We start from the raw sequence: 25,810 nt of genomic DNA, 5'->3' as shown, positions 1-25,810 counted from the left end.
GTCAGAGAGTTGTCGTTACGTCACAGTACACTGAAGATATATAAAAAATCAAAATCAAAATCAAACAGACTTTTCATTTTGGCGTCGCAGGGCCAAATCGTTGGTTGTGGATTATATCACACTACAAGAAGTTTTGTCGTTGCCGACAAAATATGTCGGGCCGCGATAGCTAATCGGACCAATATGAGGGCTAAAATTTTGTAGTCTGATCTGGGCATTACAACATTATTAAACATGTCTTTTAGGAATAAAACCCGCCTCGTTGTTTATGCACACTTGGGCCTACTACGCCGTTGTATTCCAATGTTGATCACTATGGTAGTACTCAGAGAGGCAAGTATTTTTTGAGGTGGTACTTACATTTCATAGGAGAATACAGTATCTGTGACATCGCATGCTTCTGCTTCGCCTAATTTTAAAATAGTTCAAGCCAAACAATGACTATATCATGTCTGCCCCTTTTCACTAATAGAAAATAACACACTAATCAGTCAGGACACAGGTAAATTCTATACAAACGGCAGTGTATTGTTTCATAATTACAAATGTAAGATATGGTACAACAACCAGTGATACAACTTGTACAAGAATTAACAATGACTGCAGTGGTTGAACAACATGACTGTACAGGTACAAAAGGGGAAAAAGAAAAAAACAAACAAAAAAAAAGTCCCAGGCCCTGTTGGAATACAAGCGTTCCTTGAAATTTCTTTATGCTAACATGTCTAGACAGTATGAGAAACCCCAAGTGGTTCTCCAGGCTTATATTGACTCGACCCCAGACATCAAGGAATTGAGGATCTCTACCTCAAATGTTTCTGTTGCAGGTAATCCCAGTTTTGAAGGGCTAAATCCCTATCAAAGAAGGAATGAATTCAATGTATTCAAACAAGGCCATGTGTGCGGGTCACCTTGTCATTTTAAACTGTCCTCATATACCAAAGATATCTTGGCACTAAAAAGTCATCATTTACATATACAAGGAACCTGATGTATGACAAACCAATACATGCTTGCGTAATAAAACATATTTCTCTAAAACAGGAATTACAATGCACTTAGTGCGAACATTCAAAACCTTTGAGCAGTTTAAAGTTTATGTGAACGAAATTCTCTCTGAATGGACAGAAGGACACATGAAATGTGAAAAAGGTATAATGTCACAAATTTACTTCTTGCAATTGGCACATACTATGAAGACAGTCTGTCCTCACTTATATTTTCAGATAATACACATTTCATTTGATGAAATTTTCTTTTTTGGTATCACTGGCAAAAAACATCCGAGTGCAATGAATGTTAGGTGGAGTAATTAGTACTGACCATTGCAGATGAATTATGTAGGTGCAGCCATTAGTTTCTCTATTAGAGCAAATGGGTTTTACAGCTTAGTTTTTAATGTACAAAGTTTTTGAGGCTAGAAGTACTAAAAAGGATCAAATCTACAAAGGCAAGAGAGTCAGCATCAGAGCATGCCCGAGAGCAACAAATAGAAACAAAATGACTCAAGCCAGCAGCAGGTACATGGCACATTTGAATCATCATAATGGAATGTGCAATGGCAGACATTTTTTAGAACAAGAGAAAACCAAACTAGGAGGAGTAATATATATACACACAGTCACATATATGCAAATACAGAAATTCTGTGCACATAAAGTCCCTCCATGATTACAAACTATGAATTTGGAAAGAAATGCAGACAATTTGCTTTATTTATTTATTTTATTTTAATGAAACTAATGAGAATTGATTACTGTAGAAACTAAATGAACTTAAACTGACTGAAGTTCGTCATTAGGTCAGATCAAACTTGATTTAATGCACTGAACTGAACAAAAGTTTCATTTTTATACAATTTAATGTACACAGTAAGCTAATGATTATAAACTGAGTATTCACAGCATTAAAAACGGATGGTCGGAAGTTACACTGAAAGGACAACTCTAAACTTCAAAAGCTTCTGAGAGCAACCGTATACACCAAAATCAAGTCCCAAAGAGAACAAGATCAGCTAACCCCTATATTCAGTTTTGTTGGAACTGGAAGGGGTTCAAATCCTATATTTTTGCCTTTTTCCACACATAAAAAGCACCTCAAACTAGTCATTTCCAAGAGAGAACATACTACTCTGTCTTTAATGGAAGAGTAAATGTTGTGCGCTATTACAACAAACAGAGCTCTCCTGATCTAGCATAAACAGCTTAAGTCACTGAATATACAGTGGGTATGCAAAGTATTCAGACCCCCTTAAATTTTTCACTCTTTGTTATATTGGAGCCATTTGCTAAAATAATTTAAGCTATTTTTCCCCCTCAATGTACACACAGCACTCTATATTGACCGAAAAAAAAATGAAATTGTAAAAACGTATGCGGATTTATTAAAAAAAGAAAAACTGAAATATCACAGGGGGAACAGTGGACGACTGGTTAGAGCGTCTGCCTCACAGTTCAATCCCCGGCCCCGCCTGTGTGGAGTTTGCATGTTCTCCCCGTCCCTGCGTGGGTTTTCTCCGGTTTCCTCCCACATCCCAAAAACATGCATGAATTGGAGACTCTAAATTGCCCGGAGGTGTGAATGTGAGTCAGAATTGTGGCCAAGGTTACAAAAAGATTTCTGCTGCACTCAAGGTTCCTAAGAGCACAGTGGCCTCCATAATCCTTAAATGGAAGAGGTTTGGGACGACCAGAAACCTTCGTAGAGCTGGCCGTCCGAATAAACTGAGCAATTGGGGAAGAAGAGCCTTGGTGAGAGAGGTAAAGGAGAACCCAAAGATCTCTGTGGCTGAGCTCCTGAGATGCAGTTGGGAGATGGGAGAAAGTTCTAGAAAGTCAACCATCACTGCAGTCGGGGCTTTATGGCAGAGTGGCCCGACGGAAGCCTCTTCGCAGTACAAGACACATGAAAGCCCGCATGGAGTTTGCTCAAAAACACCTGAAGGACTCCAAGAAGGTGAGAAATAAGATTCTCTGGTCTGATGAGACCAAGATAGAATTTTTTGGCCTTAATTCTAAGCAGTATGTGTGGAGAAAACCAGGCACTGCTCATCACCTGTCCAATACAGTCCCAACAGTGAAGCATGGTGGTGGCAGCGTCATGCTGTGGGTGTGTTTTTCAGCTGCAAGGACAGGACAACTGGTTGCCATCGAAGGAAAGATGAATGCGGCCAAGTACAGGGATATGCTGGACGAAAACACACTCATTCCAGTGCTCAGGACCTCAGACTGGGCCAAATGCTCACCTTCCAACAAGACAATGACCCTAAGCACAAAGCTAAAATAACGAAGGAGCGGCTTCAGAACAACTCCGTGACTGTTGTTGAATGGCCCAGCCAGAGCCCTGACTTAAACCCAATTGAGCATCTCTGGAAAGACCTGAAAATGGCTGCCCACCAACTTTCACCATCCAACCTGACTGATCTGCAAGGAGGAATAGCAGAGGATCCCCAAATCCAGGTGTGAAAAACTTGTTGCATCATTCCCAAAAAGACTCATGACTGTATTAGCTCAAAAGGCTGCTTCTACTAAATACTGAACAAAGGGTCTGAATACTTACGGCTGTGTGATATTTCAGTTTTCCTTTTTTAATCTGCAAAAATTTCAACAATTCAGTTTTTTTTTTTTTTTTTTTCTGTCAATATGTGCTGTGTGTACATTGAGGGGAAAAAAACCCAATGATTTTAGCAAATGGTTGCAATATAACAAAGAGTGAAACATTTAAGGGGGTCTGAATACTTTCCATACCCACTGTAGCTGCATATCCTCTGCTAGTAGGCTATCTGGCAAGCTATTTATGATCTACTGTACAGAAGCTCTATTCTCGACTGAGTGCAGATGCTAACAGTTACTGACAGAAGTGATGGTGGTTCATTTTATTCAACAGAGGTGTTTTACTAAGATGTCGCACTCGTCAGCTGCATATCAGATTTTTCATATTACGGCATCAATTTAGGTATCTAAAATTCAATGACTTGGGCAGCAAAACATTGAGAAGAAGAGTTTCGAGAGAAAGGTTATAACAATAACAAAGGTTAGACACATCAGGAGAAGGATAGGAGTAAAGCATAAAAAGGGGCCAGGAATAATGAAATCCCACATTGCTCTGCTTGCAGGATTAATAACAGACATTTACTTAAGAGTTGTGCTCCAGAGGGGAAACAAGGTCTGACATCTGATATTACTATTGTGGGCCTTTGAATTCACAGGCTTTGGACTGTTGAGGGGCTTTTGTTGGACACTCTGACCAAAAGCTGTCAGGAAAAAAAAATTATAATAAAAAAAATCACTGTCACCTGTGCTTGAGAAGTTGGCACCGGCACACGGAACACATACTAGCAAAACGCCAAACATGCCGTCTAGACCTGCACAACTTGGGAAGAGGTATACTGTACATGTTCCATACTTAACCTTCAATCAAGAGGATGGGGCGGGAGGGACTTGGGTAATGTACTATAAAATTTCTGGGAAACAACAGCAGTTATTAACAGATTTATTCTGCATTATTGATAGAATTCATTCAGATATACCTGGGCCATGAGGGTTAAGGAGGCAACAAGGGTTAATTTTGGGATAGAGTATATCTGATGTGCTAAAAACATGTCATTGGCCAAATCAATTTGAAACATACAGCACACGTAAAAATAAAAAATGCCTTATGCTACATTGAGAAAAGTAAAGATAAATTGTACTGTGCTTCGTAAAAAAAATTAAAAAAAATAAAAATAAAAAAAAAACTGCCCAAAGAAAGATTATCCGTACTCATTTCCAAAGACAATAAAATGTAATGTATGCATTCAAGTGGTACTTTTATGGCTTTTGTACAATACAACCTTTAGTGAAAATATACATCTAGACATAAATTCAAGTACAAAGGTACAAAATCTTTAAACTCATACTTTTTTTCTTTAATTATAATACACTTTTAATACAGCTCATAAATACAGGTCAACATTCACTGAGTTCCTAAGATTTGCACTCGGCTGGAGTTTATGAAGATCAGCGGCAAAGGGTGAGGGGGTAAGGGAGTTGGGGATGTTTTGGCGAGTGAAGGGAGTGGTTTAAAGTCGCGAGGGCTCCTCAAACTCGTCGTCACTGTAACCGCTCTTAAAACAGACCTGGGGAAGAGGCATATGTGATGTGATTTATCACAAACAAACAGGTTTAACCTACCTGTAGTGAAAAAAAGCAAGCAATCACAAATACAGTCAGAAGATATCTGAAATGAAAAGCAGGGAAAAAAGGAAAATAGAAGCCTGGAAATAATCAAACTGCAAAATGAAACCTAAAAATGCTGAGATTACATGAGACAGGAGTCATTTAATTGATTTTTGATAGGGCTAAGAAGGGAAAGCAGGAAGAAAGGAAGTACCTTAGCCCCCACCCCCTCGGAGAGTTGCCGGAGCATTAGCACTTGCCTCTCTTCTAAACAGGCGGTAGAAGAAGCCTCTCTTTGGTGGAGGGTTAGGCCGGTTCATGTCCAGGTCTGGACACAATGTCCCATCAGTCTCATAGACATTGATTTCTTTGAAACACTCCATTTCAATCATCTATGTAAGTAAGGAGAGAGGACGTTTTTTGAATGAAGCACAAATAAGCACAGTTTTCACCAAGAAATATGATTCAGTTCTGTATACTTTTTTAAGTGCCAACAGCAGTGGAAGGGGTCTGCTGACTACATGACAGGGTTTTGAATTTTGCTTCTTTTAACCTATTGTTTACAATTGTTTTGCCTATTAAAATTAGTTTTGTACTCTTTTTCTAACATGTTCAAAAATAAACTATTTATTCATCCGTGGAATAAGAAGAAGAAAAATCTGCCATTTCTCTAACAATGCTTGTCTTCATTTTGTAATAAATGGCCACATGTCAAGAAGACCACACAATGCTTGTTATTCGTTGTTATGGTCCTCATCTTAATTTCTATTAATTCAGCTCAAAGATAGTTTACATTACATTGCACAGGCATAGTGTGAAATTATTTAAATAGCTAATGCTATCAACATCACGTCAATAAAAGTGAAATCATGTTTACCATCCAAACTGCATTGAAAGCAGAAATGAACAAGACTGCTTGGTTGAAAAGTGGGTTTTGTTGCGAGACCAAAAACGAGGTTGTGCACAGATCAGCAGAGGAAGCTCTATCTAGGAAGACTAATTGACATTGCGTAAATTAGGCATGTTTAATGCTAACTGGATCATCACATTGATGGAAATTGATATACACTGACCAGCCACAATATTATGACCACATGCATCCATCCATTTTCAACACCGCTTGTCCTCAATAAGGTCGCACGGGACCTAGAACCTAGCCTAGCTGACTTGGGTGTGAGGCGGCGTACACCTGCCAGCCAATCGCAGGGCACATATATAGATAAACAACTATTCACACCTATTTACACATGCAAAGTTCACACAGCAAGACTGGAGCTGTTATATCTTCTGTGGAATCTATCTTCAGCTATTTCCTGAAAAACGCACCTATTCATGTTTTTTGTACTCTTTCTGAAATACCCTAAGATGCCACAAATCACACCAAAGCCCTGTCTAAATAGAAATTGGTGTCAAGAAAGTATGTTGAAGTGATTATCTCAACTCATACCTGGATCAGACTACAAGACAAATGTGGTATTTCCCGATTGCACTATGTCAGACTGCCATAAAATCTGTGGCAACACTACATGTATTCCGATAGCAGCAGCGTATCCTGTCTTTTACAATCTTCTGTGTTGAAGAAAAAAAAGAACAAAAAGAGAAAGTGTGGTGTCGTTACCGGTGCTTGGGAGTGGGCTGTCCATTCAAGAAGAGCTTGAGGTATGTTCACGTACTTTTAATACAAAGAGGCTCACAAGGAGGCAACATTAATGTTATGTAGCCTAGCAAGCTAGTGCTAGCACTAACGGTTGTATGTAAACAAGCCAGCGTTCTGTCAAAATGCTCTAAAGCCTCGGTAAACATTGGTTTGTGCGTGTGAATAAATCTTGACAACAGCGACCAAGTATGTTGACCACGGCAAGCACGGGAGGCGAAGCGCCGGTCGCAATACGCAATCCTATTGGTTGACGTCGAGGTGTGCTGTCGGAGACTTGTCGTTGTTATGTCACACCACACGGAAGATACAAAAAAATAAAACATGTTAGACCTTTCATTGTGGCATCGTGGGGCTATTGTTGGGCCAAATCGTTGGTTGTGGAATATGTCACACTACAAAAAGTTTTGTTGTTCCCGACAAACTATGCCAGGGCCGATCTTGGAAATTGGTTGCGATAGATAATCGGGCCAATATCAGGGATAAAATCCTGTAGTCTGATCTAGGCATAAGAGACAAGCTTTGTATGTCAGAGAGCAGCTAAGTTTAGCGTAGGTAGTTAGAAGTTATGAAGAGTTTACGCCGCATGCACATGTACACATGCACTCCTGATGCATTTTTTCGCATCAAATCTGTAAGCAATTTATTTTTAAGTGTTAGGTAAAATGATTTTGTAATGATAAACTGTTTTGTGATCATACTTGGTGGTATATTTACAGTTAAAACTATTAATACCGGAAATTCAAAACATTTTGGAAGGGGTAATTCCGATTTCTTTGCTATTTACAGCAGGGCTCGGTCCCTATCGCCCGCAATTATCGCCCGGGGTTCACTGAATAATGACAACCAATACAAGAGCTGTATCAAATGTTCTGCTTTACAAAGGTAATAATGGTCACTTTTGATTGACACCATGAGTTGAGTTTCTTTATTTCAATGTGCCATAAAAACACATCTTAATCAAAAAAAGAATAGTACTAGTGCAACAAATGAGAAACAAAAACAATAATTAGCCTGAAAAGAAAATGCACATTTTAAAGGAAGAGGTGCCATTAGAGATGTCTTCATCTAACAATATATTTATTATTGTGGTTGTAGTTTGCAGTGGTGTAGAACTGCACTGCATCATAATGAGGGCTGTGTCCAGTAGTCTGGTTATCTCAATTGATTCGGAGAGGAGCTCAAATTATTAGGAAAAGCTCTCAGTATAATGCAACACAGTTCGACACCACCGCAAACTACAACAACAATTAACCTATTATTCAATAAAACCTCCCTGACAGGGTCAAACAAAACAGAACATTAACGTTTAAAGGCACAATATTTCATAGAGCACTTATATTGCCTATCCTTATACTGTACTGTTCAAGTGGTCATAATAACATGGCTGGTCGGGGTCCATCAAACATTCTACCCTTCAAAGACGCAAGGATAGTCGCGTTCTGTATGTACTGCACTACGGAACAATGACATCATCCCAGTTTCGAGATCCTGCAGTTACCTCATTTTGCCACGGGATGGAGACACTCCCTGTGACAAACTTGTGGTAGAAGTCGTCATCGGTGGGGTCAAGGTTCACACCTTTGACAGTGGAGAACTGCTCGATGTCGAGGACGTCTTTGCAGTACACAGCCCGAGGCTAACAGAAAAATACAGGGAAGACCGGGAACATAAAGTGAAATAAAAAGCTGTGGACGTTAAATCCCCCATGGAAATTCTGAATGAAAGTGACAAATAATAATGTTGATAAGCCCAAAACCATCAATGAGGAATCTCATTCTTTTCTCAATGCGGCCTCGACTACTAACCAGTATAACAATACAAATCAACAGATAACCAGTCTGTACTGGCAAATATTGATTTTGCTAGTGTTGTCACACTTGAAACCAAAATTATGAAGGTCTTGGTCTTTTCTCGGACTCGAATCCCAAAAGTCTTGGTTTTGTCTCTCGGACTGACTTTAACTTGTTACTATATCATATTGTACAGTTTGTATGTCTATTTGCTCCTGTCTTCCTTTGTTTTACTCTGCTGTCTGCAGCCAGGTTGGCATTCAAATAGCTTCTGGATAAGGTTCAATAAAAAAAAATAAAAAAATACATGGACAGCTCTTAGTCAGTTTTTAAATATAGCAGTGTGAAGTATTTGGTATCAGTAAATGCATAACAAAACAAAAAAAAGTGTACATTGTAAATATTTATGTGAACGTACAGACAAAAAGCCATTTCCTTTTCTTGCACTATGGCAAACGTGGCATTTTTCGGCAGGCTAGAGGAGCTCCTGCCTGGGAAGGCGACTGAATGGATTGGAGGATCAGAGCGTCCCCGCCCGCCAGCCTCACGCAGTGTTCGTCTCCTCTGGCCCGGCCAAGGAAGACGCACACGCCCGCTTGGGCTCGGACCTCCACTCCTTAGTGGGACTGAGTCGGCCAGCGGCGGACCTTGCCGCCGTGGCGCCGCCGAGCCCAGCTGCCCACCAAGTGCAGTTCAACAGGAAAACGTAAAGATCGGGTGTTTGAAAGTTTTGCTTTTCAATGTATTTTAATCCTCTTATTTCTAGCCTTGCGTAATGCTGCATAATGGCGGCTCTTTGAAGGTAAAAGTAAACGCCTACAGAGGTCTGTCAACCTATCAGCGTTCGTCAGCACAGCCCATCCCCTCAAAGAGTTCCTGGTAGCTCCAGGAGGAACGCAATAATCCAGGGGAAACCTTCCATACCCTGGTAGTTTTTTTTCATAGGGGACACGGGGAATTCAAGCCACCAGGCTAGCTAGGATAGTTCCTGCAAAGGTACCTGCGGTGCGACAGCCCATATGTCCACTAACTCAACGGTAATTACATTTGGCTTCCTCAACCACAAAGACTTCTAAAACAACATTCAAAAGAAAACAATCTACAGTGCAAATTTTGCAGTGTTCAACTCACTGAAATGGCGTAAACAAAGTCGAGCTTTAGGGGGCATCTCGGAAGAAAACAAACACAGGTAAGCTAACTGTATGTAACACCTGCCAATAAAATTAAAATGGATTTTTATTTTTATGATTTTATGGTTTCAGTCTTGGTCTTGTCTCGATCTCGACCCCCAAAAGTCTTGGTGAGTTCTGGTCTCGGGCAAGTCTCAGGACAGTTACCATAATGTCTCGTGTATAATGCGCATTGTTTCCCCCCAAAAATTGTCAAAAGTCAATAGTGTGCATTGTGTATAATGCGCATTGTTTCCCCCACAAAATTGTCAAAAGTCAATAGTGTGCATTATACAAAGGTATAGGAGCAAAAAATAAATAAATGTATGCCTCCATCTAGTGGTTATGAAAAAGCTGTACACTTTTATTCCAATATGACAGGGGTACATATGACTGCATATATGTACAGTTGTGCTCATAAGTTTACATACACTGGCAGAATTTGTGAAATATTTATATATTTATTTATTTTATTTATGACTGATGACTGAACAACAACCATCATTAATTTCTTCATGGTTATGTTTTGTTTAATGATAATGCTTTTCTGAAATTCTTGACCGTTTAATTTGAATCCCATTCAAATAAAATTAAATGTGCTTCCCCTGGCCCTTCATGTTTTCTTTAAAGAATTGTATCCATCTTACAAATTCTGCCTGGGTAATCAAACATATGAGCACAATTGTGTGTTTTCTCATTTAAGAAATAAAAGTAGGGCTGTGAATTTCAAAATAAGAGCAAGTAAATAAAAAAAGTATTATGTGTTCAAATAAAGTGCTTAACTTCAGAATAATTCTTTGAAAAAAAACTAACAAAATACAGATAATACTTCATGTTTTGATCGTATGGGTAGAAGCAAAATCATGCATTTTAAAAATGCATTATACATGGGTAGAAGGGTTTTCCAGAATTTTGAGGTCAACTTTGGGGGTTCGTATTATACATGGGTGCACATTATACACGGAAAATTACGTTACACTCTCGCTGTCAGTCTAATTATGACACTTAAAAGGAAACTATTCTCTCGGGGAACAGAGCATTCAACTGCTCACCACTGAGTAGTTCTACTTGCAGAGATTATTTGTAAACAGGGGGCTCTGATTTCATTTCTATGAGGGGGTCATCTTTATTTTATGTAAGTGAGTTTCAAATTTGGATTTAAAACAATAACACATCCAAGGCCTGTTTTTCACCACCCAGAAAGATATTCTAAATAGCTTGCGAATGAAGTACAGTGAATGTTGACCTGTGGCTTTGTGTGGGTCTTTATACTTTCTTGGGTTTGTGTGATGTTCTTACATCAGGGCTGAAAGGAGGTTCTAGCATGTTTGCTTCCAATCGTTTGAAGTTGATGTTCCTGAAGATGGAGTGCTGCTTGACCTCTATGGCACCGCGACCCTCACAACCAAGACGAGTCTTGGGATCTTTAGCCAGCAGCTAGCAGGATGGCGAGAAAACAAAAACTTAAAATCCATTCATTTTCTGTAACACTTAAAATATCAAATAAATTACTGTGAATTAAGGCTGATCCAAAAATGTAAAAAGTACAAGGAAGGGGAGGTGTGCCAAAGTTATGTTTTATTCTAAAACACATACATGCATAGTAAATGGCTAGCACGTAACCCTCTTGACTTCATTATCTGACTGTAAGCAATTAAACAAAGACCACCAGTAATGTATAGTAATTCACGTAGTTAGGAGTTAATGCAACAACAATCATGGCTAGAATTAGAACACACTGCTGCTGTTGCTTTGAGAGCTTGTGGATAATATTCCCGCCACACCACCTACAGCAAAGGCTTTGTGAAGTGGATGAGTGCTGTTTAGTGGTGTGCTCACTTTTTCACCACACCTCTCCTGTTCACCTTTTTTCAGTTGTCAGTGCACCACTCTCTGCCAATTTCCCTGTCACTTTTGGCTCTTAAAATTCACATCACGACTATTTTAGGCTGTGGTCATAGTCATGGTCATGGTCTTATTTTATCATTTTATTTTATAATTTTAGTATTTATTTCAAACATGTAAATGAAATAAGATGCAAATGAATTTATCTCTTCGCCTCTGACAACATTTGAAAACAACCATATTAAAACCAAAAACAAAAAAAACAAAAAATCATAATCATACTTATTTGAAAAAGCTCCATGACTCATTCCCCATCCCCCAGCTTTCTACTCCACTTTTCTTGTAGAAAAAAACTCTCTTCTTCTTGCTCTCCCCACTCATCCTCCCTCTGGGGAGTCTTCTAATCTGTTGAACCTCAGGTCAGAATGTTCCACAGCAGGACACAAATAAACGTCTCATCCGCTCTGGTTCCAAAACAGATAAGCTCAGTAGCTCCCTCTTGGTGCACAGATGAGCGGGTTTGCATTAAAAAAATATTGTTTCCTAGTTATAATAAATTGAACGGCTATAAAACCACAATTTCACACAAGCAATTGCAATTCAGTCAAGCTTGTCACAGTTTGGTTTCCAACAATAAACTAATGTAAAATGTGTTTGCACCACGTGACGTGTGGGGGTGGGTGGCAGTGTGATATCATGAAAGGGTCAGGTGGACTGAATTCAGCATCGTAGACAAAGGGCAACAATGAAGGCTATCTGGCTGCTTGTCTTCAGTTTTTTTGTGTGAGGGTGTTTATTAAAAGAACATGAGCTTTGTTTGCATTACATTTAGTCTATCCATTTCACCGTATTGTGCATTTAATTATCTGTTGACCAAATTAAACTACTGCAATGTGTGTTGCTCCTCTTTAAGTAAGTAGCCTACTATACATAGCATAAGAATGATGAATGGGTGCCAAGCAGTGAGTGTACCATACTGGTCTGAATGTACTATATATATTTATAATATATATTGATATAATAGGAATACTCACGAATAATGAATGGCCGCAACCCCCAATTATTTTTATTTAATGTCATAAAAAGCAGTGTTGCCAGGACCTTGAATATATGCCACAAATAAGGTAAAGGCTGAGCTAACACAATAGTCATATTTATTGATGACAAAGGAAATACCAGGTATCATACCACTTATCCAGTATACTGAACTTAAGTCACTAACCCCAAGATGAGGATTCCTTCAGTTTTTAACCAAGCGACATACAACTAACATCTATCCATTCAGCCTCACCTGTCGGCAGATATCTTTTGCTTCTTCAGAGAACTTATCAGAGTACTCCTCCTGATCCTCACGCACTCGTCTGTCCACCTCCTCCCGCTTGACACGTTCTTTGCGCTTGCGAAAGGGTGACTGGCCTTGGATCATCTCAAAGATAAGACAGCCCAGACCCCACCAGTCTGGACTGAAGGTGTAACTCTCATTCTGGATTACCTCAGGAGCTGAGGAAGGACAGATGAAGAAAAGTTGCAAATAATATTTTGACAGGGGTAGGAGTCATGCCTATTGATGGAGCACAAATGTGTTCGACAAAAAGTCCACTACATACCCATGTATCCAACAGTGCCTACTCTCCCTCGTATCGTCTCTCCTTCGGGAATTTGCACAGCAAGACCCAAGTCTGAAATGCGGATGTGACCTATAGAATGTGTATACAGTTATTTAACAACAGTTTAGGCTTTCAAAGAAACATGACAATAGGTCTATACATTGTAATCTTGATGGTTGAACACAGATTTCACAAGGGCAGCACTGAGATAGTACACAGCAAAGAGAGAGCTAACAATCAAGAGTTGCCTTCTTAAACCTGTGAAAGACTGGTTACTCTATACTCTATGCTGCGGTGTTTGCACAAAATACATTGAACTCAGCGACTTTTGATTTATTCAGTCCTTCTTATTGGCTCATTCTAGACAACAATAGCACGCAAATGTCTCTCTCTTGCCAAGATGCATTCCAATAAACAGATCTGATGTGAAAGAAGAAGCATTGACATACCACGATCATCCAAAAGGATGTTTTCAGGTTTCAAATCCCTAGTAAAAGACAAGAATAAAAAATTGTTCCATAACTCATTTAGTTGCAAAAACTATAATATACATAATAATAATATACATAATATTAGCGTTGGGCATCGAGAATCGAGAACAGATTGGAACCGGGACTAAAAGTTTATGCTGCAGGCTGCTAAGAAAATGGAGGTTCAAAATTTGGACACCCTTTATTTAAACCATGCAAGCTTTTTTTACCCAGCCCCCTAAAAGAAACCGAATTAAGAATTGTTTGGAACCAGAATTGAAATGAGGCACCGGAATCGGGACCGGAATCTCTCAAATTCAAACAATGCCCAACCCTATGTAATATACAGTGTGGGCCATATTCTCCCATGTGTGCGAGGGAAAAGGTTCTCCCACCAATTCTCCCACCAACTTCCTTCATTCCAGATACACACTCTGGGTGGCTGTTTCCTATCATATCTGGCCTTGAGTTCAATTTTATTTATTTAAGCACTTTTCCTGAGGCTGTAGTAAGTCAAGAGCCACAGAAAGGTTAAACATTATATTGCACTTCAAGTTAGAATGCAGTTACAATATACGCCACTATACTAATAATAGTTCACAGTCCCCACTGGTTGACTACACAAACATTAGATAAGGAATCTTCAAAATTAAAGTGATCTTTATTATTTTCATGGATTTCAATGACATTCACAAGTCTCAAGAAAGATCCACTTTCCATGATTTGAAAGCCCGCCTCAGCTGTCAGTGAATAACGCTTTTTTGGTTTTTCCATCGATATCACATAAAAAAGGACTCAGGCGAGAATGGGAGAATATGGCCCTGTATAATTTAGAATATTTATACAAAATGATATTCTTAAACAATAAATTACTACACAGAAAATGTTAAGTACAGCGCATATATTCAATAGGTTTTTATTTAATCCACGCGCTTCAATTTCATGTGCACTCTTGTAAAATTGTTTATGGTAGATAAATATTCACCTGTAAAATATTCCTCTGCTTTGACAATCAACATCCTCATTCTGTGACAAATGTTTTATGTTAAAAATATCATGGCATATCCGAGTGACAGTTACTTGACTGAGCTGTACATCAAGCAAGAATGGGAAATAATTCCACCTACAAAGCTTCAACAATTAGTGTCATCAGTTCCCAAACATTTATTGAATGTTGTTAAAAGAAAAGGTGATGTAACACAATGGTAAACATGACCCTGTCCCAGCTTTTTTGGAACGTGTTGCAGCCATAAAATTCTAAGTTCATGATTATTTGCTAAAAACAATAAGGTTTATCAGTTTGAACATTAAATATCTTGTCATTGTAGTGTATTCAATTAAATATAGGTTGAACATGATTTGCAAATCATTGTATTCTGTTTTTATATTTAACACGTCCCAACTTTATTGGAATTGGGGTTGTAATACAGCTCCAGATTTTCTCCACCCATTATTTAGCACCTTGGCTGGGCAGGGATACGTGATGGCCAAAGTCCAGCCCCACCTAGAAACTCTATTATGTCAAAGCCACATGGTAAGCAAAGCTGCAGTATTAGTTCACATTAGCATTAGATAACAGCATTATCGGCATTAACTTCTAATAACCGGCACATACACGAATGTTCAGTGAAATTGTAGACGTGGGGGCGGGACGTATGTACGTTTGCCGATGTGTCTGCTGCCAAGTTGCAGTGTTGGAAATGGTTGAAAGAGGCCGCGCTGGCTTCGCACGAGTTATATTCGCTTGCTATTCGGATGTGGAGGGGTGAACTAGGCCCACTCTGGAGGGAGTCAGAATGTTGCTAATCTGTCACTAGTCGGCAGTCACTTAATTGGCAACGCTGTCTAGTCGCGAGGCCCTTGCTCCACCCCTATCATGGTCCAGTAAAAAAGGAGTGTGGGGTGAACAGTGTTCTTATTTTCATGAGACAGAACTGCCCCCTCAAATCCCAGTAATTTCAATAATATTACGAGTGGATGTTTAGTGTACTGTTATTCTTTATCCTTTGTGTATTTTGACTGATGCATGACAGGGACCTGTAATTAAGACACCTGGGAATGTTTATAAACTAAGTTTTTTAATGCAACGCCACAGGGTGTTAATGTTCCCCAGGAATACCAATAGCACCCCCATATCACCCTCAGATATTTTGTGATTTATTTAACTATTGATATTATTATTATTGTGATGGTACAATGTCAGAGAATGCTATAGTCTGCCGCTAGTCATCATGAATAAGAAATAATATTTCATCAATTAACTCCCGTGTCCATCTTTGCTAACCTGTAAACTATTCTCTCACGGTGCAGGTCCTCAAGGCCACAGCAGATCTCAGCAGCGTAAAAGATGGCTCTCTGCTCGTCAAATCCAGAGTTGCCCATGTTGTAGATGTGGAATTTTAAGTCACCACCGTTCATTATCGTCAACACCAGGCACAGGGCATCCTTGGTCTCATAGGCATATGCTAAACTAACCTGGAAAAGGGGCAAATTGGAGTAGAGGCGGCAAGGAGGGAGAGGGACGGAGTTATATATGGGGCAAATGGAGGTGGAAGAGATAAAAGAGAAGATGTAAGAGACCAGGAGCAGAACAGTTCACGTCAACATGTCAGTATATATGTACAATAGGTAATGTAGACATTTCAAGATGTTTTTTTTTATTGCCAGAAAAGTAATTTATATTGAACTACTGAAACCCCCTCACACATGAATAGTACAGTATATCTCTGATTAGTATTGAAACAACTAGCCACAACACTAGCAAGGTAAAAATGGAAGAAAATGTGATTTTTTTTCATCCTTTTATCCAGAAGAACATCTGTGAGGTCTGACATTACTGATCTTGGATGAGAGGGCCTGGTGGATAATCTGGGTTCGAGTTCTTCCCAATGTGTTTGATGGGATTCTTCCACATGAATTTCAACCAACCGTGCCATTTGGACCTTGCTTAGCGCACTGGTCATGACAGAATAGAAAGCGGCCCTCCCCAAACTATTCCCACTAAATAGAAGACTTTTAATTGTCCAAAATGACTGGTTAAAATGAAGAATTAAGATTCAGGGAATTAAGAGATCGAACCCAACCCACGATTGAGTAACAATCTGATTCAGAGGCTGTCTCTATACATTTGTCAATGATGTATAGATCTAGATCTAGATCAAGTGGTTACTCGGAAGCTTCTTTTCCATCTGTAGGCTAATATGTTACGGCCTTTTCTTTTTTTTTTTTTTTAAACTCAGTTTTCCCCTCATCATTCCCACCAACCATCCCATATCTCCCTTGAGGTCAAAGACATGCAGGGAATTGAGAATGTGTGTTGAATGTGTGTATCAGTGCTGTACAAGCAGGATGTTACTTCGACTGGGAGAAATCCCATCTGCTTTAGACTACATAGTCAGTAACTGTCCACAAGAGGGTGTGGGAAAATTCTTGTGTGATATCATGTGCATCCCCAACACACAAAGCACTGGAAGGGAGAAAGCAGGATAAACAAGACACTACCAGTCTTTAACAACTGACCCCTCTGTTTATCTTGGCAGCAGGAAACACATTGTGTCCTTAATCCTAACACATTTTAATGTCAAATGAAAATTTTACAAGCTCTCTAAAGCATTTTACTTGACATTAACATCTGATTTAAAAGTCAACTTTTTTCCTCAGTTCTTGTAGGAATGAATATTTGACAAAGACAAGTTTGTTTTTTCAATGGTCTTGTCTTTGGTTTAGGAGTTGATGAAAATGGCAACCAAGCCAGTGAAGTGAGTGGCTCTTTGCTAACTGATGGCGATGGGAGCAAAAGCTAACAATGTTCTGTAATACACACATGCACACTACAACATGTGGCTCTGTTAAAATGTGAAAACATAAGGTAACAATATATATTGACGAATAGAGAGCACTGATCAAAAAGACAAAGAACAGGAGAGAGCTATGAGGGGTTTCAGAGAGCACTTGACTCTTCTCCTTGCTACTGCTGTTTGGTCAGTGTTGCTAGGCAACAGAGCAGCTCTTGTAGATGGAGAGATATAGGACGAGTCATCAGTGCTGCCTGCAGCACAGGGAATGAACACACACACAAATGTGCGCGCACACACATGCACAAAGAATCATGTTAATCCCAGGTGACAAGCTTGAAGAGTTTAGGTTCGGTAACAAGCCCACTCCATTCTCCTTAAATATGTGCGCCAGTGTGAGCGCCATGACTCACTCAAGCAAGACACTCAACATAGCTCACGCATCATCACAATACAACAACTCAAAAAACTATTAGTTTCAAATGGAGAACATGGAGAGGCCCTTTCGTAGACCATCAATGTGAGGGTGTACAATAAGCAGTCACATTGTGTTCCATGGGCACACTTACTCAGGACATTTGACACAAAATGGAAATACATTTTTTTTTATCCAATTTGGAAGATAGAATAGAAATAGACACACTTGGGGTAAAAAAAATCTTGTCTGTGGAACAATCATTTTGACAAAAATAACACTCATTTTCATTTCCTGCCTGTACACCTGAGATGATGTCTGAGCTCAGAAATGGAAAGAACCGGAATTCCGGGTTTTATAACTACAAATATTGGATGTCATCAAGCGCAACTGAACAGGTTTAAAAGTGATGCATGTTTACCTAATGTACATTTTAACAGATGAGCGGAGAAAGAAGAAACGAAAACAGCAAAATTCACAAATATCATGTACAGTACATTCCATCACAGGTATAAAAAGGATGAGATACTGTAAAATGATTTTTAAAGAGGACATCTGACTTGAAAAATAATATACAAAATTAAGTTTAGTTTCCAGACGTCCTCTTATGTTAAAGACAGCCAGCTTCACATTCCTGCCCCTTTGTGCTTTGGTCCAGCACACAAGAAACGCAAAGCTTGGTGACTCTCTAAAGGAGTGTTTAAACTTGCTATTCAAGTGGCAGCCAAAACTCACCACTTGCTCTTGACTATGGCTCAGTTTATAGAATACCTCTATAGGAAAATCAGCCAAGTGCAATAACACTATGAAGAGCTTTAGGCATGGCGCTACAGTGGCAGGTTAATCATTTTTAGAAGGGGGGGGGGGGGGGGGGGGGTTCTAGCGCACATACTCAAAGGAAGGACACTGAACTGCTTTCTTCTACATGCTGCATGCAGTGTGTTGGGTGCCACCAAACTCCATCACAGACACAATGTCATTGAAACAAGGCACATACCTTGTTTCTTAATAAAGGAAACATGCAGTGCTATTGTGGCGCCACAGATAATGTTACATAGCATCTATATGCACCCATATTTATGTATTATGGTATAGATATTTATGCAAGTCTTTTCAAAAATGCCCCAGGAAAACTTCCATGAGTCTTTAAAAGTGTAAATATTTTCCTCGGAGAAACTTTTGATTGTGTTGCACTTCACATGAAATCAGTAACAATGTCATTCCCACTAAGAAGCAAGACATTAAATGAACATTTTATAAGCATTCCCATATGATTAAAGCAGAGTGCTTCAAATACAATAAAAGTTGACATGTTTGCAAAAATGCTCATCAGCACAAGTACACAAATATATTTGCTGAGATTGCTGCAGTCCAGCATTACCTGCAGCTGGTCAAAATTATCATATGGCATGTGATATGATTTGATTGGTACATTTTTAAAATACTTTTCTTAAAAAATCTAATTACCTATATTCCCACTGGACATGAGAAGCACATTTACAGGTGTGGACAAAAAGCAACACAGCTCTGACTTTGACAGCTGATTGTTAAGTTTTGCAAACATGCCATTTGTTCAATTTGCAGCCACAAACGGTTACACACACACAGCAAACAATTTGTTATGAAGATTGAATAAGAAAATAGTACTTACTACAAAACTACTGTTAACTTTTTCTAAAATTCGTTTTTCGTTTAGTGCCATTGCTTCACCTTTTCTTTTCTTCACTCGTTTCTTTTCCAGCTTTTTACAGGCGTACATCTTACCGGTGGCGCGCACTTGGCAGGCACAAACCTGGAAAAACAAGCGGCGAGGACACATGAACAAACATCATTTGGTGTCAAAGAGTAACTAATGGAAGTTAACATCACACTCCAGGATTTTCCAACATTCAATTGAGTCAACTCATGAAAGACGTCGCATTAACCCTTAAGGTTACTTAAAATCAGATAGATTTCAAGAGTACCATTGCATCCCTATAAATAGTTTAATCTTAATCTTGGTGACACTCACCTCGCCAAATCCACCTTTTCCTAGTACTCTGTAATGTCTGAAGGTATTTTTGGTTACTGGTTGCCTGGAATGGAAAGGGAGGATGAATGACATAAGATAAAATGTCATACAATAACTGATGGATAATTCAGTTCAGAACATGTGAAGCTGTAGACTGAACAAAGCTGTAATTTAATATTATTAATTCACACTACTTCAGTTCCCTGCAGTTATGCAAATGATCATTCATTATTAAGCATTCAGTCATACAGAACCAACAACGACAATCACCACATTTGTGTTTGGGTGCAAGGACCTGTCTAAAAGAAACTACCATTAGTTTTTGAAAAAAAAAGCATTTACAGTATTATTTACTGTGAGAATGCCGAGCTAGAGTAGGCTTCCATCCGAGGGCAACTGTGCGTCACAAATGTGTAATAACTGTGCTTCCTTTGCTGTGCACCCTCTCAACAGCTTCAAACTTAAGAAACAAAATGTGCAAAATGTGTGGGTGGGCCATTACTCTTCTCAGCGTAAACATCAGTTCCAAAATATTGGACGTTTTCTGAGTTCAATTGGTGAGGTGCGTGCATTACTACTCATCTGTGATTACAATTATGAATTTGATGTTAAAAGGGTGTTTTATTGTATACCTGATTGACTAATATACTGTATGACTGGTTAACTTTACCTCTAAAGTCAAGCAGCATGAAAGAAGGAGGTTCCACTTTATTTCTCAAAGCCTCTAGAGGCATACTCTGTGGTAGTCCCTTAGCATTTAAATGCAGTTTATGAAGAAATTGCCATTTCTGGTTAAAATTGTTAAAACTTTCCACATACTCTTGGTCTGTACAGGATATCAATGTTGTTTCTCCAGTATCAACCATATGAAGCCACACTTCTGATGCTGTTGAAACAACAATGCAACATCCTACAGTATCAAAGGAGAGTGGATGCTACACAACAACACTAGCTTCTTACCTCTCCAACCATTTCCATTGCAGGAAGCGAGAGAAGTACATGGACTCCTGGTAGGAGGAAAATGGTGCGCCACTTAGATAATCACGAACTATTCTGGGGAGACATGAATTATTATTTTTTTCATCATTTTATCTATTTAGGAAAGATGTTACAGAACATTTCTATCCAGAAAAAAAGTTATACAATTTCTTGACAAATAAACCCTTTACTGCTCAGTGACTGTTTTTTTTTTTTTTGTTTGTTTTTTTGTCAATGTCTTTCTGTCTCCAAGTGTTCTGTAAATTGACTGTCTGTTGTCGTACTAGAGCGGCTCCAACTACCGGAGACAAATTCCTTGTGTGTTTTTTGGACATACTTGGCAAATAAAGATGATTCTGATTCTGATATGACTGACAGCAACAGACAATGACTAAAGAAAAATTTAAATATTTATTTGTTTAAATCACCACAACCTCTACATGTAGTTTAGTTTGGTGAATTTGCTTTATGCTCTATTGATGGAAAAGGTGGCAACACAAAACTTTCTTGAAAGTGTCAATTGTCACTAAAAGTTGACTTGACCCTGAACACCTGGCTTGTGTATGATGTCTTTAGCTGCTTTGACTGCATGGTGATTAAAATACCAACAGGGTCAAGCAAAAAGTGTGCATGCCGGCTCACATACAGCTTTTTATATAATTTATTAATGTTCACCAAACAAATGAAAAGTGAATGAAATAACTAAAACTACTGTTTTAGTTAAAGTGCTTGTTTATTAACGAGCACTTCTGACAGAATAAAGGATGCACTAGAAAAAAAAAATTTCACTATATTTATTCAAGCCATCTGAGGCTCCTGCTGGTCTCCTATTCTAAAAATATGTTAGAAACATGTTCACACATGCCAACGACACTTTCCCCTGCACACTCAGAGTTATTTCATCACTAAAGATGATCAGGAAACGGTGGTTGACAAAACAGGGGTACAGATTCCAGAAAAGTGGCATTACATGCTTGGTAAAAGCAAATGTAAGGTAATCACATAACCAAGTTACATATGACTCACTGTCAATGGCGGAGACATGGCAGAGACTGACACCGAGGCTGTGTAGTCGCGGTGATTCCGGGACCCGGGAGACCAAAATTGTGCTTGTGCTCTCGCCAGGAAGACGTCTGGGAGATGTCTCCAGACAACGTGACAACCAATTCACCTGGCTGATATCGTATATTATGTGTGTGTTTGTGCTGTGTGTGCACCGGGACAGTCCTCTAATGAGGAAAACGCTTAAAGGACTATGAAATCCAAAATATATGGGTGATTGCTCTGACATTGTCAGAGGTTGAAGCGGGCATAGGTAAAGATGTCCACATACATTTTGGTGACAATTGCTGCAGTTATGTGACAACAAGCTACGTTAACTTTTTTTTTTATTTTTTATTTTTTAAATACAAGAAAACTCTTAACGTCCATATAATCCTAAATTTTGGGGTGATCGTTCTGATATTTTCAGAGGTTGACGTGGCCATAAGTAGAGATGTCCACATACATTATCGTGACAATTGATTGCAGTTTGGTGACAAGCTATGTTAAGCTTTTTCCCTTATAGTGAGCATATAGAGGAGTCCCTAAAAGGTCTCTAATTAAACCTCGACTCGCTGGTGACCCGGGTAGTATAAAAGAGACTTCAGGAGATGTCACAGAGATTTCTCCACAACCAGCGGCGACTCAGGTCACCATCAGGTCGCCAATTACTCTCCTAGCCAGTGAGACAGGGGCCAAAGCGTCCGGGCTCTTTTTATGAGCGATCTTTGTCACATTGCGGAAAGGAAAGATTTTGTCTCTTAAGCAGGGAGTGATACTGGTCATTGGAAAGTATTGTTAAGTGGTGATGTGCTGTTTAACTCAAAACAAATAAAATTTTGTGTGTTCTTTACACAAACAGCAGCATGTTTTGGGGTAACCAAGTTCCGGTCGCAAGTGTCTTCTTCCACAATAAAATTCTGTTATCCCAGCTCAGTTAGATGAAAAATTTTGACTTTGTCTTGGAGGTAAAAATTGTCCCCAGATACTCGAGAAGGAGGAGTCAAACAGAGGCTGGCTGGGTTCCCAGCCCCTGACAGACACCGCTGGGAACAGAAATAAACACAGCTACAATATGGCTATTGTTTGAGGAAGGCCAAGCAGGAAAAAGAAAAGAGGGAAAAAACAGCAGACATGTTAATATGGGCAATTAGGGCAAGCATACCCGTTTGAACTCGGTATGACAAAGTTCCACAGCAATGCAGGAAAACCCACGAGTGAACCAATACTTTCTGATCTGCAACCAGCTGTGAAAATGTAATGTTTCCACGTGCAGCACAATGCTTTCGTTTGGGCTTTCCCTCGGGGGCGGGGGACCGAGAAAGAATTACATATTTAAGGCCATGGTCCACAAGGGATTATAAATAGCAATGATAGTGAAAGGAATGAATGAAGGAATGACACTCAGACACTCAGCGCACAGTCCAGTTTCGGTAATACTAAAAAGTGCATGCTGTGTCCCATGCTTCTTCAGTGTGCTGTTTTTCTAGCCTCTTATCATCATCGCTAAAACCTGTCAATGTATTTTTTTGTTTGTTTTCTTTCCTTTGATGGTATTGTGATTCTGATTATCACATTAAATTCTGGACCAGATGTTAAGATGCCAAACAGCATTTATCTTTGCAATAAATGCAAGCTTTCAGGCAGTATTGTGTGGCTGTCTGGGGGAAGAAAATAGCAAGCCGAATTTGGTTCCAGTAATTTTTTTTTTTTTTCTACTACGGTGTGTCTTCATTTCGCAGTTTAAGTTGATTTGGTGTATGTTATTTCAAGTAAGAAATTTGATAGAGATGTGTACAGTGGGTACGCAAAGTATTCAGACCCCCTTAAAATTTTCACTCTTCATTATATTGCAGCCATTTGCTAAAATAATTTAAGTTCATTTTTCTCCCTCATTAATGTACACACAGCACCCCATATTGACAGAAAAAAACGGAATGGTTGAAATCTTTGCAGATTTATTAAAAAGGTAAAACTAAAATATCACACAGCCATAAGCATTCAGACCCTTTGCTGTGACGCTCATATTTAACTCTGGTGCTGTCCATTTCTTCTCATCATCCTTTAGTTGGTTCTACACAGTCATTGGAGTCCAGGTGTGTTTGATTATACTGATTGGGCTTGATTAGGAAAGCCACACAAAAAGTCTATACAAGACCTTAGAGCTCACAGTGCATGTCAGAGCAAATGAGAATCGTGAGGTGAAAGGAACTGCCTGAAGAGCTTAGAGACAGAAGAGATGTGGCAAGGCACAGATCTGGCCAAGGTTACAAAAACATTTCTGCTGCACTTTAGGTTCATAAGAGCAGAGTGGCCTCCATAATCCTTAAATGGAAGACGTTTGGGACGACCACACCCCTTCCGAGAAATGGCTGTCCGGCCAAACAGAGCAATCGGGGAGAGAGGTAAAGAAGAACCCAAAGATCACTGTGGCTGAGCTCCAGAGATGCAGTCGGGAGATGGGAGAAAGTTCGAGAAAGTCAACCATCACTGCAGCTCTCCACTAGTCAGGGCTTTATGGCAGAGTGGTCCGACGGAAGGACTCCAAGATGGTGAGAAATAAGATTCTCTGGTCTGATGAGACCAAGGTATAACTTTTTGGTCTTAATTCAAGGCGATATGCGTGGAGAAAACCAGGCACTGCTCATCACCTGTCCAATACAGTCCCAACAGTGAAGCATGGCGGTGGCAGCATCATGCTGTGGGGGTGTTTTTCAGCTGCAGGGACAGGACGACTGGCTGCAATCGAAGGAAAGATGAAAGCGGCCAAGTACCGGAATATGCTGGATGAAAACCTTCTCCAGAGTGCTCAGGACCTCAGACTGGGCCAAATGTTCACCTTCCAACAAGAGATTGACCCAAGCACACAGTTAAAATAACGAAGGAGTGGCTTCAGAACAACTCTGTGACTGTTCGTGAATGGCCCACCCAGAGCCCTGACTTAAATCCAATTGAGGATCTCTGGAGAGACCTGAAAATGGCTGCCCACCAATGTTCACCATACAACCTGACAGAACTGGAGAGGATCTGCAATGAGGAATGGCAGATGATCCCCAAATCCAGGTGTGAAACACTTGTTGTATCATTCCCAAAAAGACTCATGGCTGTATTAGCTCAAAAAGCTGCTTCTACTAAATACTGAGCAAAGGGTCTGAATACTTATGGCTGTGTGATATTTCAGTTTTTCTTTTTTAATAAATCTGCAAAAAATCAAATCTGTCAATATGGGGTGGTGTGTGCACATTAATGAGGGGGGAAAATTAACTTAAATGATTTTAGCAAATGGCTGCAATAGAAGAGTGTGAAAAATTTAAGGGGGTCTGAATACTTTCCGTGTCCACTGTATATTGTACGAGATTATAGAGAAATTATGCCATTAGTCGCTTAATCATCAGAACTGCAATGACATCAATAAATCACAAAGATTTTATTGTGAGCTATTTTATGGCTAGTTTAAATTAATCCTGTAGTTGTCTTGAATTTGGCTGGAACACTGGAAGATTGAAGAGACAACCCTACCCACAAAGCAAGGAATTTGAGGTTTGACCTCAAATTTCTCTTAGTTAGTATGACAATACAGTGAAATGGCAGACAGTATGGATGGGAAAAGCAGAGTAACATCCATGTTACTCCCGAGAGCAATTAATTGATTTTTTTTCATTGATTATTGATGATTCAAGGAGCCAAAATGAGAATGGAAATTTGTTAAAATAAAATTTACTAGTGTATACATAATCGGAAAAGTAAACCTGACAAAGTTTCCTGAGTATTGGTGTCATCGTGGTATACAAATTAAGAGTGTCCCGATCTGATTTTTTAGATCGAAAATCGGTCCGATGTCAGCAAAAAACGAGGATGGGATCGGACTAGATCTAAA

At 39.4% G+C, this 25,810-nt stretch overlaps 1 protein-coding gene across 3 annotated transcripts in view; it reads right to left on the bottom strand.

Moving 5' to 3' along the window:
• Nucleotides 1-204: 204 nt before the first annotated feature.
• Nucleotides 205-25,810, bottom strand: part of grk4 (G protein-coupled receptor kinase 4) — a 67,317-nt gene continuing 41,711 nt past the window's right edge. For 2 of the 3 annotated variants that reach the window (XM_061679714.1, XM_061679716.1), the window contains 11 exons: nt 20,875-20,967; nt 19,915-19,978; nt 19,555-19,695; nt 15,979-16,169; nt 13,674-13,711; nt 13,225-13,314; nt 12,909-13,117; nt 11,072-11,209; nt 8,312-8,449; nt 5,417-5,548; nt 205-5,116 (listed from right to left, as the gene is read on the bottom strand). In XM_061679714.1, the coding sequence (XP_061535698.1) occupies nt 5,060-5,116; nt 5,417-5,548; nt 8,312-8,449; nt 11,072-11,209; nt 12,909-13,117; nt 13,225-13,314; nt 13,674-13,711; nt 15,979-16,169; nt 19,555-19,695; nt 19,915-19,978; nt 20,875-20,967 (1,291 nt within the window). In that variant the 3' untranslated portion in view covers nt 205-5,059. Of the gene's footprint in view, nt 5,117-5,370; nt 5,549-8,311; nt 8,450-11,071; nt 11,210-12,908; nt 13,118-13,224; nt 13,315-13,673; nt 13,712-15,978; nt 16,170-19,554; nt 19,696-19,914; nt 19,979-20,874; nt 20,968-25,810 lie in introns of all 3 variants that reach the window. The other variant, XM_061679715.1, reaches the window with a different exon arrangement.

This window comes from Phycodurus eques, chromosome 6, assembly GCF_024500275.1.
Source record: "Phycodurus eques isolate BA_2022a chromosome 6, UOR_Pequ_1.1, whole genome shotgun sequence".
Taxonomy (NCBI): Eukaryota; Metazoa; Chordata; class Actinopteri; order Syngnathiformes; family Syngnathidae; genus Phycodurus; species Phycodurus eques.
The sequence above is the reverse complement of the archived record's forward strand: the minus strand, read 5'-3'. Positions and strand labels throughout refer to the sequence as shown.